The 15,799-nt window shown below is 48.1% G+C and overlaps 7 protein-coding genes and 1 non-coding gene across 8 annotated transcripts; 5 read left to right on the top strand and 3 right to left on the bottom strand.

The window, feature by feature from the left end:
* Positions 1 to 147: 147 nt before the first annotated feature.
* Positions 148 to 2,294, top strand: BT62DRAFT_994944 (uncharacterized protein). Its single transcript, XM_043190496.1, has 2 exons — positions 148 to 350; positions 406 to 2,294. The coding sequence occupies exons 1-2, from the start codon at positions 302 to 304 to the stop codon at positions 2,166 to 2,168; spliced, it is 1,812 nt and encodes a 603-aa protein (XP_043038415.1). The 5' UTR covers positions 148 to 301; the 3' UTR covers positions 2,169 to 2,294.
* Positions 2,295 to 3,600: 1,306 nt separating this feature from the next.
* Positions 3,601 to 5,381, top strand: BT62DRAFT_951148 (lipid particle protein). The gene is made up of 7 exons (XM_043188168.1): positions 3,601 to 3,871; positions 3,920 to 4,023; positions 4,076 to 4,293; positions 4,350 to 4,407; positions 4,458 to 4,544; positions 4,596 to 4,761; positions 4,809 to 5,381. Exons 1-7 carry the CDS (start codon positions 3,668 to 3,670, stop codon positions 5,277 to 5,279), a joined length of 1,308 nt encoding a protein of 435 aa, XP_043038414.1. The 5' UTR covers positions 3,601 to 3,667; the 3' UTR covers positions 5,280 to 5,381.
* A 29-nt stretch (positions 5,382 to 5,410) lies between these two features.
* BT62DRAFT_198493 (uncharacterized protein) lies at positions 5,411 to 6,383 on the top strand. Its single transcript, XM_043180022.1, has 4 exons — positions 5,411 to 5,782; positions 5,838 to 5,900; positions 5,950 to 6,307; positions 6,356 to 6,383. The coding sequence occupies exons 1-3, from the start codon at positions 5,542 to 5,544 to the stop codon at positions 6,072 to 6,074; spliced, it is 429 nt and encodes a 142-aa protein (XP_043038413.1). The 5' UTR covers positions 5,411 to 5,541; the 3' UTR covers positions 6,075 to 6,307; positions 6,356 to 6,383.
* Positions 6,384 to 7,460: 1,077 nt separating this feature from the next.
* On the bottom strand, positions 7,461 to 8,156 carry BT62DRAFT_1077142 (uncharacterized protein). The gene is made up of 2 exons (XM_043179273.1): positions 7,904 to 8,156; positions 7,461 to 7,844 (listed from the first exon to the last, which is right to left on the bottom strand). Exons 1-2 carry the CDS (start codon positions 7,984 to 7,986, stop codon positions 7,667 to 7,669), a joined length of 261 nt encoding a protein of 86 aa, XP_043038412.1. The 5' UTR covers positions 7,987 to 8,156; the 3' UTR covers positions 7,461 to 7,666.
* A 110-nt stretch (positions 8,157 to 8,266) lies between these two features.
* BT62DRAFT_951146 (uncharacterized protein) lies at positions 8,267 to 9,251 on the top strand (the record flags this gene model as incomplete). Its single annotated transcript, XM_043188167.1, has 2 exons — positions 8,267 to 8,677; positions 8,730 to 9,251. Coding segments are annotated over exons 1-2 (792 nt in total), but the record flags the coding sequence as incomplete, so codon positions are not given.
* A 300-nt stretch (positions 9,252 to 9,551) lies between these two features.
* Positions 9,552 to 11,960, top strand: BT62DRAFT_933317 (DnaJ-domain-containing protein). Its single transcript, XM_043186532.1, has 12 exons — positions 9,552 to 9,732; positions 9,790 to 9,855; positions 9,905 to 9,960; positions 10,017 to 10,044; positions 10,094 to 10,132; positions 10,187 to 10,270; positions 10,318 to 10,952; positions 11,006 to 11,077; positions 11,132 to 11,156; positions 11,212 to 11,289; positions 11,346 to 11,465; positions 11,515 to 11,960. The coding sequence occupies exons 1-12, from the start codon at positions 9,700 to 9,702 to the stop codon at positions 11,752 to 11,754; spliced, it is 1,476 nt and encodes a 491-aa protein (XP_043038410.1). The 5' UTR covers positions 9,552 to 9,699; the 3' UTR covers positions 11,755 to 11,960.
* An 809-nt stretch (positions 11,961 to 12,769) lies between these two features.
* BT62DRAFT_898906 (uncharacterized protein) lies at positions 12,770 to 14,769 on the bottom strand (the record flags this gene model as incomplete). Its single annotated transcript, XM_043183349.1, has 14 exons — positions 12,770 to 12,957; positions 13,005 to 13,031; positions 13,097 to 13,112; positions 13,169 to 13,279; positions 13,319 to 13,394; positions 13,449 to 13,542; positions 13,596 to 13,720; positions 13,777 to 13,800; positions 13,846 to 13,944; positions 13,993 to 14,065; positions 14,118 to 14,258; positions 14,308 to 14,444; positions 14,498 to 14,525; positions 14,574 to 14,769. Coding segments are annotated over 14 exons (1,335 nt in total), but the record flags the coding sequence as incomplete, so codon positions are not given.
* Positions 14,770 to 15,659: 890 nt separating this feature from the next.
* Positions 15,660 to 15,741, bottom strand: BT62DRAFT_t109. The gene has a single exon. It is a non-coding gene; the product is annotated as a tRNA-Pro (tRNA).
* Between the last annotated feature and the right edge of the window lie 58 nt (positions 15,742 to 15,799).

Raw genomic sequence — 15,799 nt, 5'->3', positions numbered from 1 at the left:
CTGCGGCTACCAGAAATAAGCATACAGAAACTCCGCGACCCTGCAATGGAGACTGATATCATTGGTCACGTATTAGCACGTATATCATCAGAAAATATATGAAACTCTTTTAGCGAAATGGAATTCTGTTTTCTTGAACCTTCGTCGCAGTGGGTGGCAGAAAAGCAATACGGTCACGAGTGTCACGCGCTCCGCAATCGTTATCAGGTTGCCGCCAACGTCCACGACAACGACAACGCTAGTAACCAGGCTGTGTTTCCCTTACTAGGCGATAAAAAGCTGGTTCAGTTTGCAGTTCAGTATGACTGAAACAGTAGCTGGCCTACCTTCCGACCCAAACAACATGACTGGTCCGTCTACCCTGTCTGTCGCTGCGTTCCTACTCATCTCTTCAATTCTTTTCAGCCACGACTCCAAGTGCCAAGGGCTCCCCTTCAGTCTCGCAAATCGACGCAGAAATACTCCAGCATGAAGAGGCAGTCAGGGACCTCAAATCGCAGCGGAATGCCCTCGCGCCCATCTCCAAGCTCCCTCCCGAAATGCTCTCCAGAATATTTCTCTTCGTATCCTATCCTCATGGATCCTACAAGTCACTTTTGTGGATCAATGTTTCCCACGTCTCGCAGCATTGGCGCGCCGTTGCACTCGGCTTTCCAGCCTTGTGGAGCTCGCCCCCCTTCACGACTCCTGCTTGGGCCCATGAAATGCTTAAACGATCAAAGATGGCCCCTCTGACCATCGTCGCTGACCTCACCTACATGACCCCAAAAATGCTTGCCGCGTTCGACAATGCCATGAAGCAAGTCGATCGCTCCGCCGAACTCAGCCTTACCGGTACTAAAAACATGGAGAAATATCTCACTGGCATAACGAAGCGTGCACCTTTCCTCACCAAGCTTTGTATTTCCCAGGTTTACATTCGCTACCACGAAGTCGAAGAGAAGATCGTCCTTCCCGATAATTTCTTAGATGGTCAAGCCCCACGGTTGCGTCATCTCGACCTCAATCGGTGTCAAGTACACTGGGATTCTGCTCTAATGCAAAATCTCACTTACCTCAAGATAGTGGAACCAGGTGATTTCAGACCCACTATTTCTCAACTCGTCGATGTGCTCGAACAGGTGCCTTGGCTTGAGACACTTGATTTAGAACATGCTCTGCCCATTGTTTCCGAAACTACCAAAACTCTACCCAGTCCCTCCCATATTATATCCCTGCTTCATTTATCACAGATTTGCCTTACCTCGACCGTTCTTGAAAGCGCTAACCTCCTGAACCACATCGATTTCCCCTCCACGGCGACGATGCGGCTCATCCTAAATGGCACCAAAGGGACAGGAGCGGATTTCTCCTCGCTTGTACCCACGATCTCCAAGTCACGGACATTCGTCGACATCTCTTCCGACAAGACCCTGAAAGGCGCCCCTTTCAAGGTGCTATCATTGACGAGTGTGTATCCGAACGACGTTCGCTTTTCCGCCTATACTATCTCAAATTCCTTCGCTAATTGCGTGCAATTTGCTCCGCCGGCTCTCGAATTGCAGCTTTCATGGCGACCCGACTCATTTGGCACAAAAGAGCAAGTTACACAAACCATTTGCCGAGCTTTACCACTTGCCCAGCTCCGAGTCCTCCGCGTCTTCGATCCCGAGTGCGATTTCAAACATACCACCTGGATAGACCTGTTTGGTTCTTTACCCAAGCTGCAGAAAATTGAATTAGCGGGTGCCACAAAGATTTTCACCAGGGCCCTGAGCGAGATCAGGCCACCATCGGTCGTAGATGCAGATCAAGGATACAATCTGCGGAAGAAGGGACAGACGCCTGATAGCGTTTACTTTCCCCGCCTTCGCAGCCTTATTCTCACAGGCGCGGACTTTGCAGATCTTGTGGACATGTTTTTGGACATGTTGATGGTGCGGGCAGAGTGTGGGACGGAGGTGCAGGAGTTGTCCTTGGAAGACTGTGCTCATCTGTACGAAGAAGATGTAGGGCATCTGGAAGAGGTGGTCGTGGAGCTTGTGTGGGATAATCGAGTGCAGGATAGCGAGATGTATGATAGCGATGAGGATGATGGGTTCTCGGATTCGCTTGATGATGAGTATGGACACAACGTCTTTCCATTTTTTGATATGTATGATGATGTTGATTGGTACCCACCATTTTAAATACTTTCTGCGAACATGGTTCTTGGGCTACCGTTACAGCTATTTCCTTGCTTTTGGATTAGGCGTGCTTCTATATCTTGTGGTCACATATAAATTTGAAATGTACATTACGCTCCGTTGTTTGCCTCGAGTTGGGACGGGGCTTTTAATACTGATTCGTTTGGAGACAGGTAACTTCGGATGCGTTGGGTGGCGGGACTTCGGCCCGAGCGAATCTGCCAAGTCACGGCTCTCAAAGTGAGATCTGCAGCGTGATCGACTGATAGTCGGTCATGTTATGCAACCGAAATTTCTTGGTTCATGAGAGTCTTAGTCTCACTATAAGATCCTACACGACTGGCGTCTCTGGCAGTATCTCTACGTCCTGAAGGGTTGCTCAAATATCATTTGGGACTCGGAATGGAGCTATGCTTGAAGCTAAGCAAGTCCAGATAAACGGAATCATTGAAAACATGATAAGTGCGGGGGACAACTAAAATAGTTCTTGATCCCAGTAAAAGTCCGATAATAACCAAAAATCAAACTTGCTAAAAACTCATAACAGATGATTGATACAGTCAGTAATTCGTTGCGTTCATTGCATGTCGCTGAGAAGATGTGAGCAAAGAAGACGGCATACACGTTAAACTTACTGCTGGTATGATTGAGAGAAACGTCTTCATGCCTTGTCTGCATTTGGCGACACCTCCTGAGCCTCGGACGCTGCATGCTGATAATCGACCCGCAGGTCAAAAGAGCTCTTCTTTTTGTGCAGCGTCTTGGGAGACGAGTCACAGGACGCAACACTTGCCTCCTTTAGTGGTGCGGCTTTCTCTTCGGTGGCAGCTACAGCAGATTCTGGCACGTTTGTCGACACCCATTCAGCTACGGTTTTCTCGAGATCACTGGAGGTGGTCATGATCATGGTGGTGGATTTAGCGTGAAAGATCGTGAAATTGAGAGAAGACAGAGAAGACTCGAGAGGTGACCGGTGATGCTGCTGCTGGTAGAAAGGGAGTCAAACAGTCAAGTGGCAATATTTTAAATAGGGACGTGGAGTATTGAGACAGCACAGCCGCACTCGGAGGATCCACCCGGTCTGGCAGGAAGGTCACAATTCATTCTTCATTGTTCGAGGACAAGGTCCGCAACCCAACGTCGGAGGAAAGATTAGCCAATGAGCGAACCGTTACAGCGACCCCGGTGATCATGAGCACAAAGTTGTACAGTCAACAGGCAAAACAATACTCCATACTCGGCTGGAAATACGAAGTAAATGGAGGAGTACCAGTAACACGAAACGGATGGGTAGGTCCACCTTGAAATGATCCGACGAACTGTATGACACAGTGGTCGAACTGAAAGAAACAGTTAAAAACAGACAGAATCAAGGCAAGCAGTGAGTAATTCTGAATGACTGTAAACGGATCACTCGGCTGAACTGCCGCGGTTACCTTCCTTGCTTACTACTCACTCCCATATACCCCTACGATTTCCCTCTGAGAGTCAGTAGTGCTCCAATGTCTTCCTATCATCTCCTTGTTCTCGTCCACGGAATGTGGGGCAATCCTTCTCACATGGCCGAGCTGAAGCGTATCATGCTGGAAACACATGTTCAACCCAGTTCCGAAGCCATTGAAATGCGCCTTCTGGTGGCAGAAACCAACAAAGAAGCATCTACATACGATGGGATAGATTGGGGAGGTGAAAGGGTAGCGCAAGAGGTAGTTGTCCATCGTACATCCAACGCAACTATCCCTGACCTATAAGAGGTTTTGGACCAAGTAGACAAGTTGCAACAGGATGGCGGTAAGGTCGTCAGATTTTCTATCACAGGCTATAGTCTTGGAGGACTCGTTTCTCGCTATGTCGTTGGGTAAGCTCCAGTCCAAGCACCTCAAAGAGCTCATGCCCAGTCATCTCTTCAGCATCCTTCATCAACGAGGTTTCTTCCAAGACGTCACGCCTTTCAACTTCAACACAATTGCAACACCTCATGTTGGCCTTCCTACATATCCATCCTTCTTGTCGATTTTATTCTCTACACTTGGTCCCAGGCTTCTTTCGCGAACGGGAGAGCAATTTTATTGTGTGGACAAATGGTCGACTACAGGTCGTCCTCTCCTGGACATCATGGCCGATCCAGGTTTGTCCATAATCCATGCAGCACGCCCTGGCCTCACGCCCTGATCATATATCTAGATCAAATCTTTTATAAAAGTCTCGCTGCCTTCAAAACGCTTAGAATCTATGCAAACTCGTGAGTGCCCTAGTATTTTTCACCTAACGCTCGCTCACAAATTTTCCAAGAGTAAATGATCGTACTGTACCGTATGTGACCGCCGCCATAGAACTAGAGGACAACTTTTTAGACCATGCAACCAACGGAATTGAAATGTACGTCTCTCAGATCTCCTTGTGGCTATCTGATGATTATTATTTTGACAGTGAGCTGCTTGAAGGATACAATCCCATAATCAAATCATATGCTCTTCCCGCAGTATCCCCTATCCCTTCGTCCAAACCGGCTATACTTTCTAAACAATGGCTCAAAGACAAGAAACAGCGGATATATCTACCGCCTTTTCTCCAGTTTCGCTTCCCTTTTAACTTGGTCAGTCTCTTCCGATCGCATTTATGGCTTCACTAATGCGAGTGCAGGTATTCTACGTATTTCTTCCTATCCTAATCCCTATTGGCGTATCTCTGGTCATTATTCGTCTTTCTCTTGCGTCGCGATCCTCCCGAGCCCGAATCAGACTCCTAGAAAAGGAGAACGAGTCCAACAGCGAACGCCTTATTCATCTATTGTCCGACCTTGAGCGACAAGTAGAAGATGCTGTCGCCGACGTCATCGACGATCCTGGCACCACATCCTCATCCAAGAACATCCTTCCGGAGAAAGGCAAACGTAAGACGAGTACCAGCTCGGAGCCCAAGGCCATGTTGAGTCCGCTTCAACAAGAGCTCGTGCACTCGTTGAATACCCTGCCGATAAAGAAAGAGCTTGTATATCTTGATATTGGGCACAACTCGCATGCTACCATTATTTCACGGGATATCAAGCGTTTTGAGATACATCGTCTTGGGCAAGGTGTCATCAAGCACTGGGCGGATTCTTTCGTTCTTTAGTGTTATCCCCCCCTTATTTACATTATACACACATAGATGGACGTAGATACAGGCGTACGCACATCTAAACGAATGCTAATATACCCCGTATGTGCACCGGACCGTGTTCTGAAGTGGATCACATTGCAGTGATATAATTCGAGAAATTCTCGCTTACTATCTCTGCATCCCCCACCTCGATTCAATTTGACCGACGCACCATATACGGTTGTATCCTATTCTTGAATATTTGACAGGGTGAAAGGTGCCTTTGTGTTTATAAATGTGGCGCCGGCGAACCTTCACAAAGGGAACTGTCTGGCCTGGGTATAAAAGCCGTGCATACGACGTACCCCAGATCCTACCCTTCTCTTCTCTTTGCATATCAAAAGTAGTGCTGGAACACTTCCCCTTTCGTTTCTCACCGACAGTCTTTTCCAAGTCGACCTTATTATCTACTTCATTCATTCGTACAATGGCTCGCAAGACGACCAGGCGCTCTCCTCAACCCACCAACGCTCAAAGTGTGTTCTTCATGTGGTTTCTTTCACAGTCAATTTCATCTGAATCGTTGCACAGAGCCTTGGGTATCCTGCCCCAGAGACAAGCGGTGGAATATCATAGACGAAATCATCGGAAGAAGTACAGCATTCCCACCTCTGAGTCTTATTGCTGCTGAATGGACATACAGGTGTCAAAGAAAGCATAGATGCTGGGGAACGAAAGGGCCATCGATCCGAGACCTACATGCGTGCTGCAGTCATCAAAGCGGTGAGTGTTCCAGCACTTGCATTTCTTTCAAGTTGTTGGCTCTGAGTATATGGTACAGACGGAGGCTGGACTCATGAAGATGAACAGAAATATGGTCCGTCTCATGAAAAAGGGATTGAGCTTGCAGGTTCTTTTTGAGGACCCTTTCAGTGACCTCTGCTTTCCAGGATAGAAGATATGATCGAAGACTGCCAAGACGGTTTGCTATCCCCAAGAGCTCAACGAAGAGCTTACATGCGCTGCCTCAAGGTCAAATTGAAAGACCTCTCTATACGGATGTGTGATCTTTTGACCTATTCTTGACGTGCCGTCTGACTTCTTTACAGCTCTTAGATAGCGATCTACAGAGGTTCAAAGCGCGGTACGAACGTGAACGTTCGTTATCCCCCGAGCCCGAGGATCATATGGACCTGGATTCCAAAGAGCCAGAGGCAGAAAGGTGAAAAGTTTCGGTGTCTCGTATTGCTCAGGCTTTCTCATCGTTACGAATAGCGGCATGGAAACCGAGTCTATTGTAGGTCCTTTCAGGTTCCTCCCCAGCACACCCGCCAAGATGGTCATACGAGCGCACTCGTATCCTACCCCGGAATCCATCCCTCGCGTTGGTCGTCTGGCATCCCGATTGTTGCCTTTAACCCCAACCTCTTTTCCTCCCCGTTGTTTCATGGACACGGACATACTCGAGTCTCCCACCCATATGCCTCGTCAGTACCGCATTGTTGCGATCACAACTAGTCCCATCGCGGTCGAAGAAGATGTTGATATGGTTCTTCTGCATCGTATAGTAGTGGCGATATCAACATGGAAGATGGTGCTGGCACATCGTCGTGCTGGGTTGGGTGTGGACAAGTGAATATTCCTAGAGATTGATGCGATAGAATAACTCAACAATTTTATAGGTGTAGGAGCAGCTTGATGCGGTTTGCCAATCCCTTGAATTCATCCTGATTTTCTTTTTGCTTATGCCCAGCTTGAGATTGGTCTCCTGAAGAAACAGGTCGAGGGATTCACGGAAGAAATAGAAAAAATCAAAGCTGAGAGAGTATGTCCACTTGCGGCCTTTTTCTGACAGCATGTTTGACACGGTCTATAGGAGAAATTGCTAACACTCCTAGAGGAATCGCAAAAGAACGTAGGCTTTCCTTGTCGTTTTGATCAGACCCTTTCGACGCTGTTCATAGATTGGGACCCGCAACTCCGAGGTGGCGACATCGAAACCAGAGTGTTACGGAGTCAAGATGTAGAATAACGCCAATGTGCGACCTTGATTGTACAACCCTTTTTGACATATGTGCGTAGCGACGGGCAGACGAGGAGAAACGTGCTGCTGTTCAGAGGACGCTAGATGCTGCTCAGGCGCGACAAGTGGCTGAACTTCAATGCGAGAGTGAAGTCGAGAAACTGATTTGTCCTCGCCTGTGATTGTTATTTCCTTAGAAGCCGCTGACGATTTCAAAGCTTCTCAAAGAGATGGATACAGACGGCACATAATGATTCTAAGCTACAGGGGAATAGTTATTATAGGTATACGACAATAATATGTCCATATGTCCGTGTAATGTCCGTGTAAGTTCCATGTAAATCCCGAGAATAACCCTTTGTAAAAGGTCCACATATAGTGTCGTCCAGCAACATCCCTAATAAACGTATCTGATACTCCGCCTCTTTGCTGATGGGGTAACGAATACGAAGTTCGGAGGGAGGAACGAGGCGCGGTGCTGCTTTTTAGTCAGACCGGTAATTTTCTTCCATGCCTTGACGACTCTGCGCTCCATATAACGAGTGCAAGATGACAGTCGTACGGTTTTTGAAGCACTGCATCCGCAATCATGAATTTGAGACGGCTTCAAGTTGAAAGCAATCGGCAAACTTACGGATAGTACTCGGAGTCGTAATCGGGTTGGGGAAAGGGAAATACAGAGTCCTTGTAGCAGAGGGAGTTCATGGAAGAAGGCATCGTTTATAGTGAGGGGGAATTATTTAAAGAATGGTTGGTAGTTGATAGAAAGAATGGTTGGTCTAGTCGCTGGAGGGAATTTACTTGGGCAGAACCTGCTCGCCTTGATAATAAGAAGGAAACAGTGGTGTTTTTAAACCTCTGTAATACAATAAAAAGTGGAATACAATGACTTCTATGAAAAGAAAAGGTTCCGCGGAAACAAAGCGCGGCACACGCGTATTATTTGCACGTATTTGTATGGTTTGGACGGTCCGAACTGGGAATGCCCGTGCCGTGCCTGCGACCGACCGCCACGACTGAACGCAAACCTGCATTTTGTCCTTAGATCCGTCTCGGGCCCTCCAGAACTGTCGCTATTCGCGTTTAGACCCTTACGGCACTTGGAACCTCTGTGGATATCGTTCGCGACGACGACGACATGTCTTTCGACCCGATGAGCACACCGCGACCCACTCACCGTCGACATTCTTCCTCCCTATCTTCGCGTGCTACCTCCCATGTCCATACGACGACGGAGCTGCTTGATTCCTCGCCGTCTTTTAAGCGTTACGAAGAGGAGTTTGTGACAGGGTCGTCGTCATTCTGTACCCTACACCAAAATACAGCGTCCAGATTCATGACCTCGGTGAAGCGATCATTATTGGTCTCTCATGGTTCGACCATGAAAAAGCGACAGCCGAATGTTTCTGTACGTTCATTATCACCTTCCTATTGTCTGTTGCTCACCTACTTTTTTGTAGAAGAGTGGAATGTATTCTACCCCTGAAGAGAGGAACATACCATCATCCTTCCGGCAACGCGACCTGTCGTCTTCACCACCGACAGTTGAACAGATTGCAATGGGCCTCCATCTTTCTCGTACTCCCCATTTGCGGCCAGCGAGGGCACAGTACCATTCGCCATACGGCCGAACTTCTGCGCAGGGGTCTCAGCATCACCACGCCCAGAATGAGACGTCTCGTCGTACGACCCCATCCGTCGTGCTCCCTCCTCCCCCTGCTCGCTCATCGTTAAAGAAGCCAGGTTCGACTATATCGTCAGCCAATCCTGGTCTGTCCACTGCCTCTTCAACGACAGTGACGTCCAACTGCCCCTCTACGCCGCAGTCGAACCGTTCGCTTACATCCTTGAAAATGCGCATGTCGCGATTTCTACCCGGAGCCCGGTCTCTCTCAGCTCCATCGTCCGTAATGGGCTCCCCAGCATCATCGCCTCGCACAAGTACGTCAGACATTCTGCCCCGGAAGAAGGCCGTGCGATTTTCTACGCCAGCCCTGGGGATAGAGGAGAACGATTGACATATGTTTATGGGTTGTATATTTTTAAAGCCCTTTCTCCCATTCTCGTGCACCTCCGGCGTTCCTTTACAAGCAGGTACAGAGTTCCTTTGCGATATCGTACATTCACGTAGTTCTCTGTTTATATCTACACGTTCAGCCTATTTTATTCCCATTTTACGGATATTATTTATGCTGTATAACCAGTACACTACGCAATGAATCTTACGATCCGATGATTTTTTCGCGACTGCGCGTCATCATTTTTTACAAATCCGATGAAGTCACGATATCGTCTGTGTCTGAGTTTGCCCGGGTCAAACTTTGATTCATTATAGGACCGTTATACCATTTTCTTCCTTTTCTTCTGTAACTTCTACCTTTCTCTCACTTTCTTGACAGCAACGGTTATCATCTACTATCTTCAAGATTAATGGCGCCGGTGGAAACCGAGTTTTACGACCTTGTACGCAGGCAAATGCATCTGAAACTCAGCTCCTGCCACTGAAGCATTTCTATCCAGCTTGGGGTCCCCGTGGATGTCGATGATACGCAGCTCAAGAAGGCCTACAGGAAACAGGCGATGAAGGTACCGTTTTTCTCCTCAATTGTTCCTCTATGTGCTGAGTCTGCTGTAGTATCATCCAGACAAGAACCCGTCACCCGATGCGGAAGAAAAGTTCAAGGAAATCAGGTATTTGCATCTTACATGGTCGAGGGCAACAAATTTTACTCAAGAATCGAGTTTAGCAAGGCCTATCAAGTTCTCTCTGACTCGGTGAGTGGTGTAATTTAGATTTCTATGTTTCTACTAACGTGGCGCTTAGAACTTGCGAGCTGTGTACGATAAGAACGGAAAATCTATGGTGCGTTCTTGAATCGCCTTCTTTTGCATTGCATACATATCCTGATTTTCAAAGGTGGACAAGGAAGGTGGAATCAACATGGAGGATGCTGCCGGCTTCTTTGCCAATGTCTTTGGCGGTGAACGATTTGCAGAATATGTGGGTGGGCATTGCTTTCAATATCACTGATGCCTTAATGCCTTTAGATCGGAGAAATCACCATCATGAAGGATATGACAACCGTGGCTACGATGATGACAGAGGAAGAAAAAGCAGAGGTCGAGACTCAGCTCAACGGCGGCCAGAAACCCGACAGTTCTGCAACATCAACAACGCTCTCTGCCGATAATTCCGAATCATCAAAGCCGTCACAACCTACTCCTCAGTCGACGCCTCAACCTGCACCGCCTGATGCCCAATTACATCCAAGCTCCCTCGTCCTACACGCCAATGACAGCAAAGACGCGTCCACAGCTTCACTATCCCCCAGCGCCAAAGAGAGTGCAAGAGAGAAGGAAAAGGAAGCTGCTGCACGCAAGAAGAGAGTAGCTGCGGAACACAGGGAGAAGTGGCGAGAACAAGAGAAAGAGCGTCGCAAAGCCATGGAAGAGAGAGTAGCGACGCTGACCAGGAAACTAACAGAGAGGCTACGTCCGTTTGTGGAGGCCAAGAACCCAGGTGATAAGGATGATCCGGAAACACAGGCATTTGAGGCAAAGTTCAAGAGAGAAGCAGAGGACTTGAAGCTAGAGAGCTTTGGCGTCGAGCTTCTGCATACCATCGGGATGGTCTACATGATGAAGGCAACTTCATTCCTCAAGTCAAAAAAGTTTTTCGGCATGTGCGTGGCGGGCCGATTCAGCTGATTTGTTTCGTGTATTGAACGCGTGATAGCCCAGGGTTCTTTTCGCGTTTGAAGGAAAAGGGCTCATTGGCCAAAGACGTTTGGGGCGTTATCGGAAGCGCGTACGTAGTCTGTTCTTCATATTCCTGTGGCGTATTGCTTGACTCGCACCATAGATTGAGCGTGAGAGATGTGATGCTCGTAAGTGTTTTCTCGCCTTCAGCTTCTTATGTGAAGTAACGCGTCGAATTTGCAGGAAATGGAGAAGATGCAGGCTAAGGGTGAACTGGGCGAAGAGGAACTAAGAGCGCTTGAAATGGATGTGACTGGCAAGGTATAGGGGGGCATTTATTTCGTTCCTTGCGCTCTTTCCTGATTTGAGTCCCCTAGATTATGCTGGCGTCATGGCGTGGAGCACGACTGGAAGTGGTACAAGTTCTTCGTGAAGTACTTGATCATGTGTTGAAAGAGCAAGGCGTCCCAGATAGGGTTATGTACAACCGGGCCAGAGTCAGTCGTGCTTCGTTCGTATTTACGTGTGCTGATGCGCTCATATTAGGGACTACTTCTCATCGGAGCCATTTTCAAGTCAACGGTGCCAGATGAGTCGGATGCGGAACGCAGAGAACTAGAAAGGATGGTAGCTGAGGCTGCAGCACCTAAACCGAAGCATAAGGCTGCGAAATCCAAGCGGGAAGAGATGATTAAAGCGAAAGAACTCGCTGAGAAACAGGCCAAGGAGAAGCCTTCGCCTACTCCTGCTGAAGCGTCGGCACCTGAGCCTTCTGCTTCTACGTGAGTATGATTATTGATTGCGTCTTTGCTATGTTTCCTTTAGAATAAGTTTTTCTTATCTTTCATGCCAGGGATGATCAGTATTTTAATGGAATCTAGTTATCTTTAAACCTTTAGGAATATCCTAGTACGACTGTTATGACGAGCCTGACTGATTTCTCATTGGCTAAACGATACCGCTTGCCATTGGCTGAGCTCGAACAATGCGTCGATTTTGCGCCCGTGCCGACCGACGGTTGACGTATCTATGACGCATTCCGATCATCATGCGCGATCTGCGCGCCCTCGCCCCCGACGAGTTATAAAATTATAAAAGGGCGCCCTCTTCCCCATCCCACCATTCCTTCCTTCTCCCATTACTTTTCTGTCGCGAACATTTGGCTTATCACATTCCAACGTGGTGCGTCCGCGTCATGTTCCACGTACATCGTATCACAACGACTCTTTGCCATCTAGCAGCGCACCTTCTCTAAGTATTATAATTTCAGACCGATCTGATGTTGCGCGGGATCCTATGAGCTTCACACTGGAAGTGCAAAAGCGTAGAAGCATCTCCAGAAGCATGTCGCATCCAACGTAGACTCTTGACTTACTAAAGCAGCGTGCTCAACTATGCTTGACATCATGAACGCGTCTCGAGCAGGTCATTTTCTCGAATCTCTGCGTACGATCCGCATGTCGAATGGAATAGGCGACTATCGAGTTTGGCGCGAGCCCCCCGATGCGTCCTAATCACAACGCAGATAAATCATACATAAAGGGATACAGGAAAGATATGGCAGGTAGTAACTCATATAAATTCGATTTGAAAGACGGCCACTGATTGATCAAAGCTGTAAATCATTCAAGAGGCGAATTCACCGATATCAAATACCAACGTGTGAGTATATATACGATGGACTCCATATGGCGACTATGCAGCCGTCTGCGTGCCTCCTATTCGTCAAATTCGTCAAACCACAGATGCCCGCGTTTGGGTTTGGGTTACAAATTCTGCTTTGACCTGCAAAGCGTTCACCTCAGCGACGTTTTCCAGTGAGACAGATACCACTCACAGCTTTGAGGAAAACTTTATCCTGTAACGCCCGAAGTCCTGTGAGAGCAAGACCTTTGGTTACTGTCATCGTAGCTTCATGGGCTTCCATAGTTGCCGCAGCTTTGGTGAATGCAGGTGTGTGATTACCCCCTTTGGGCTCAGTCGGAATAGCTGAAAGAGAAATCAGCTGTTGATCGCGATACACCACACATCCTTACCATAACATGGGTGAAGTGCGGGAATGGCTAGTGAGAGTAAGAAGTCCTTTCATGACCGGGGTTTCAAACTGTAATTAGCTGTAATTACTAACCGAATGACACATTGCCCTGAAATGAAGAGAAGATGGTCAGCGGGGGAAACAACGGAGAAACACAGGCCTCACAAAGTCTGTCGAGGCTGATGATCCATCTCCGTTTGATGATACCATACCATAGTTCCTCCCGACCTTGTCGGCGAATTCTTTTCCTGTGACAATCAGATGACCGAGGTGAGTCTGACATTGCCAATGGAACGATTATCACTTGCCAAGAACGCTATTCTGAAGGAGCTCGTAATATGGACTCGCAAACTTTATGTTGACTTTGCATGCTGTTGCTAGGGCAGCTGCTCTGATCCCGGGAAAGTTGGACGCTCGTTATCGGTGAATAGGAATGAGAGCTTACTCAAAACAAGCCTTGACACGCTCAGCGAATTCACCTGTTTCCCCATGAGTCGGTGCGCGGATGATCCAAGTCATATGGGCGTAGTCAGGTATGACTAGAGAATCTTGGTTTCAATGTCGGCTACCCGGTTTAGACGGCGGTACATACCATTCGCAGACCAATTCTTTCCACCTAGGATGCCGTGAATACGATGGTCAGGTTTTATCTGCTGTCGAAGGACGGAGATGCTCGAGTATGCCAAGAAAGCGGCGTCGAGAGCATTGGTTCCTTCCCTGAAAGAGGGTTATGGTTTTTGGGGTCAGAATTTCGAGAACGGAAATGTCCTTACCATGGGGCAGCTGCCGCGTGCGCGCTACAAACATAACTCAGTTGCGATGAGCGGAAATAAAGTTAACACGGTGCTTGCGTTTGCCCAAAATATTCCACTTCTGCCTCTTGCATCGCTGTCGTCGAGCCAAGATTAGCCGAGTTGGAAGGTCCGGGACCCGGATGACACCTGTGAGGTCCTCAATGAGCTTGATTTGGGAAGACGAGGCATACTTACATGACGCAAAGATCCATGTCTTTATATGCACCACGCTCCAGCAGGATGATCTTGCCCCCCACGCGTTCTTCGGCTGTTTTGGAAGTTAAAACTGCGATTGTTGTGAATATGGATTCATTGCTTACAGGGCGTACCGAGAAGTATAATCTTTCCTGGGATGTCCAGTGCTTTCAGGGCAGCCTTTACAGCAATAGCGACGCCGCAGCCGCTGATAGCGATAAGATTGTGACCGCAAGCATGGCCGATACCGCTGAGGCCGTCCATTTCTTGGATATGTGAGAACATTCAAAGCCGAAAGGACTACTATGTTCTTACCAGAATTTATGCCGAGAGTGCTACCGCCTTTTCCGTGTGTGTACTCGGCACGCCAGGCAGTATCTAGTCCCAGGTATTGTCTGGTGACCTGAAAACCGTGATTTTCCATGTAGGCGGACAGAAGATCGTGGGCATATCTTCAGGAACATATTGAGAACCGGTATAGAAGAGGAACGGGTTGTGTGCTGACCGTTCTTCGAAACCAATTTCTGGATGATCTAGATCGTGTCCGTGTCAGCGGGCGACGGGGGTCAGATGTTGGTGACCATATAGATACTTGCCATGAATTTTCAAGCTAAGGCGCCTAAGGGTGGGACTGAGACTGTCGAGAGTGGTATCAACGATCTTGATGAGCTCTGGACACCGGAAGGAATCAATGTGGTGATCTTGGGGTGGAGAATAGGTCGGAACTGGATCGTGAATATTCCACCATGTTGAGGGGGTCGCATACGAGAAATCACAATTAAGATTCAGACAGCCCTTTTTACATCCATTAGTTGTTTGCAAGAATGATTATAGTCCTGAAACTTGCCTTCAAACATTCTGTTTCTTGCTTTGAGGGCTCAGGAGTGGCAGGTGGGAGGCGACATTTGTTCTTCCTGAAGAAGGTACCGAAACAGCCAGCTTGAATATCAAGGACCATGGTGGCACGGAGGAACAGTAGCCGCAACGACCCTGATAATGCATGCCATAGTTATATACAGAGTGTACCGGCTATGCAACGTATGTACATGTAAAATTCGCTAAGCGATCTCTGACGTAGAGCTTCTGATCAAAAGTGCCTCGATCAACTCCAGCCTCCCCTGCCGCCAAGTTCGGACCTGTAATAAGCGGTTGCCAACTTGATAGCTTGCTGTTGAAGATCCGCCTTGTCTGTAGATTTACTCAGACTACATGTTATCAAGCGCAGTGAATCGATAGGATATATTTTTCGTTGAAAGGGCTGGATTTGTGCGCCGCCTGATAAAGAGAGCTTCCCGAATCTCTCGGCCGTAGGCGACGGACCGCCGGTGCTGATTCAATCATCGAGCTGAAGCATTTGCCACGATGACTGATGTTTATCGCAGCGGACTTGCTTGACGCCCGGACCCTTGCCACTCAGGAAACGGATCCTGAGAAATGATACAGTAGATCTTGAAACCTGCCGGGACATCGGACGAACGGTTCCCGTCAACGCTTGAAGAGGAAGATAAGAACAGATAGACACCAAGCCAAAGTACCATTCGCAGATTCAGAACAGCAGTTTCACCCGTGACACAGCACGAGGTTCGAACCAAGGTTACAGTTACTTCCAAGTTCTCAGTTAGCTGTCCAAGTTACGGGTAACAAGAAAAAAAGGAAGTCCAGTGGCCGGGCTTGACCGGGAATTGAACCCGGGACCTCCTCGAATTGGTACAGCCCTAACAAGGAATCATACTACTAGACCATCAAGCCACACATGTTTGAAGATTACCAATTAGGAAGGTACACCTAAACCCAAGAACGTACACAC

This window comes from Guyanagaster necrorhizus (assembly GCF_019112545.1).
Source record: "Guyanagaster necrorhizus MCA 3950 unplaced genomic scaffold BT62scaffold_16, whole genome shotgun sequence".
NCBI lineage: Eukaryota > Fungi > Basidiomycota > Agaricomycetes > Agaricales > Physalacriaceae > Guyanagaster > Guyanagaster necrorhizus.
Note: the sequence above shows the minus strand (reverse complement) of the source record. Positions and strands in the feature narration are given on the sequence as shown.

What these genes read in the sequence shown, in the direction of transcription:
- BT62DRAFT_994944 (XM_043190496.1), top strand. Translation starts at nt 302, where the DNA reads ATGACTGAAACAGTAGCTGGCCTACCTTCCGACCCAAACAACATGACT. An exon ending in CGACCCAAACAACATGACTG is followed by an intron (nt 351 to 405) that starts GTCCGTCTACCC and finishes AATTCTTTTCAG; the next exon opens with CCACGACTCCAAGTGCCAAG.
- BT62DRAFT_951148 (XM_043188168.1), top strand. Translation starts at nt 3,668, where the DNA reads ATGTCTTCCTATCATCTCCTTGTTCTCGTCCACGGAATGTGGGGCAAT. An exon ending in CTTAGAATCTATGCAAACTC is followed by an intron (nt 4,408 to 4,457) that starts GTGAGTGCCCTA and finishes AAATTTTCCAAG; the next exon opens with AGTAAATGATCGTACTGTAC. An exon ending in TTCGCTTCCCTTTTAACTTG is followed by an intron (nt 4,762 to 4,808) that starts GTCAGTCTCTTC and finishes ATGCGAGTGCAG; the next exon opens with GTATTCTACGTATTTCTTCC.
- BT62DRAFT_198493 (XM_043180022.1), top strand. Translation starts at nt 5,542, where the DNA reads ATGTGGCGCCGGCGAACCTTCACAAAGGGAACTGTCTGGCCTGGGTAT. An exon ending in TCAACCCACCAACGCTCAAA is followed by an intron (nt 5,783 to 5,837) that starts GTGTGTTCTTCA and finishes ATCGTTGCACAG; the next exon opens with AGCCTTGGGTATCCTGCCCC. An exon ending in AGACGAAATCATCGGAAGAA is followed by an intron (nt 5,901 to 5,949) that starts GTACAGCATTCC and finishes ATGGACATACAG; the next exon opens with GTGTCAAAGAAAGCATAGAT.
- BT62DRAFT_1077142 (XM_043179273.1), bottom strand. Translation starts at nt 7,986, where the DNA reads ATGCCTTCTTCCATGAACTCCCTCTGCTACAAGGACTCTGTATTTCCC. An exon ending in TACGACTCCGAGTACTATCC is followed by an intron (nt 7,845 to 7,903) that starts GTAAGTTTGCCG and finishes TTGCGGATGCAG; the next exon opens with TGCTTCAAAAACCGTACGAC.
- BT62DRAFT_933317 (XM_043186532.1), top strand. Translation starts at nt 9,700, where the DNA reads ATGGCGCCGGTGGAAACCGAGTTTTACGACCTT. An exon ending in ACAGGAAACAGGCGATGAAG is followed by an intron (nt 9,856 to 9,904) that starts GTACCGTTTTTC and finishes AGTCTGCTGTAG; the next exon opens with TATCATCCAGACAAGAACCC. An exon ending in GTGAACGATTTGCAGAATAT is followed by an intron (nt 10,271 to 10,317) that starts GTGGGTGGGCAT and finishes TAATGCCTTTAG; the next exon opens with ATCGGAGAAATCACCATCAT.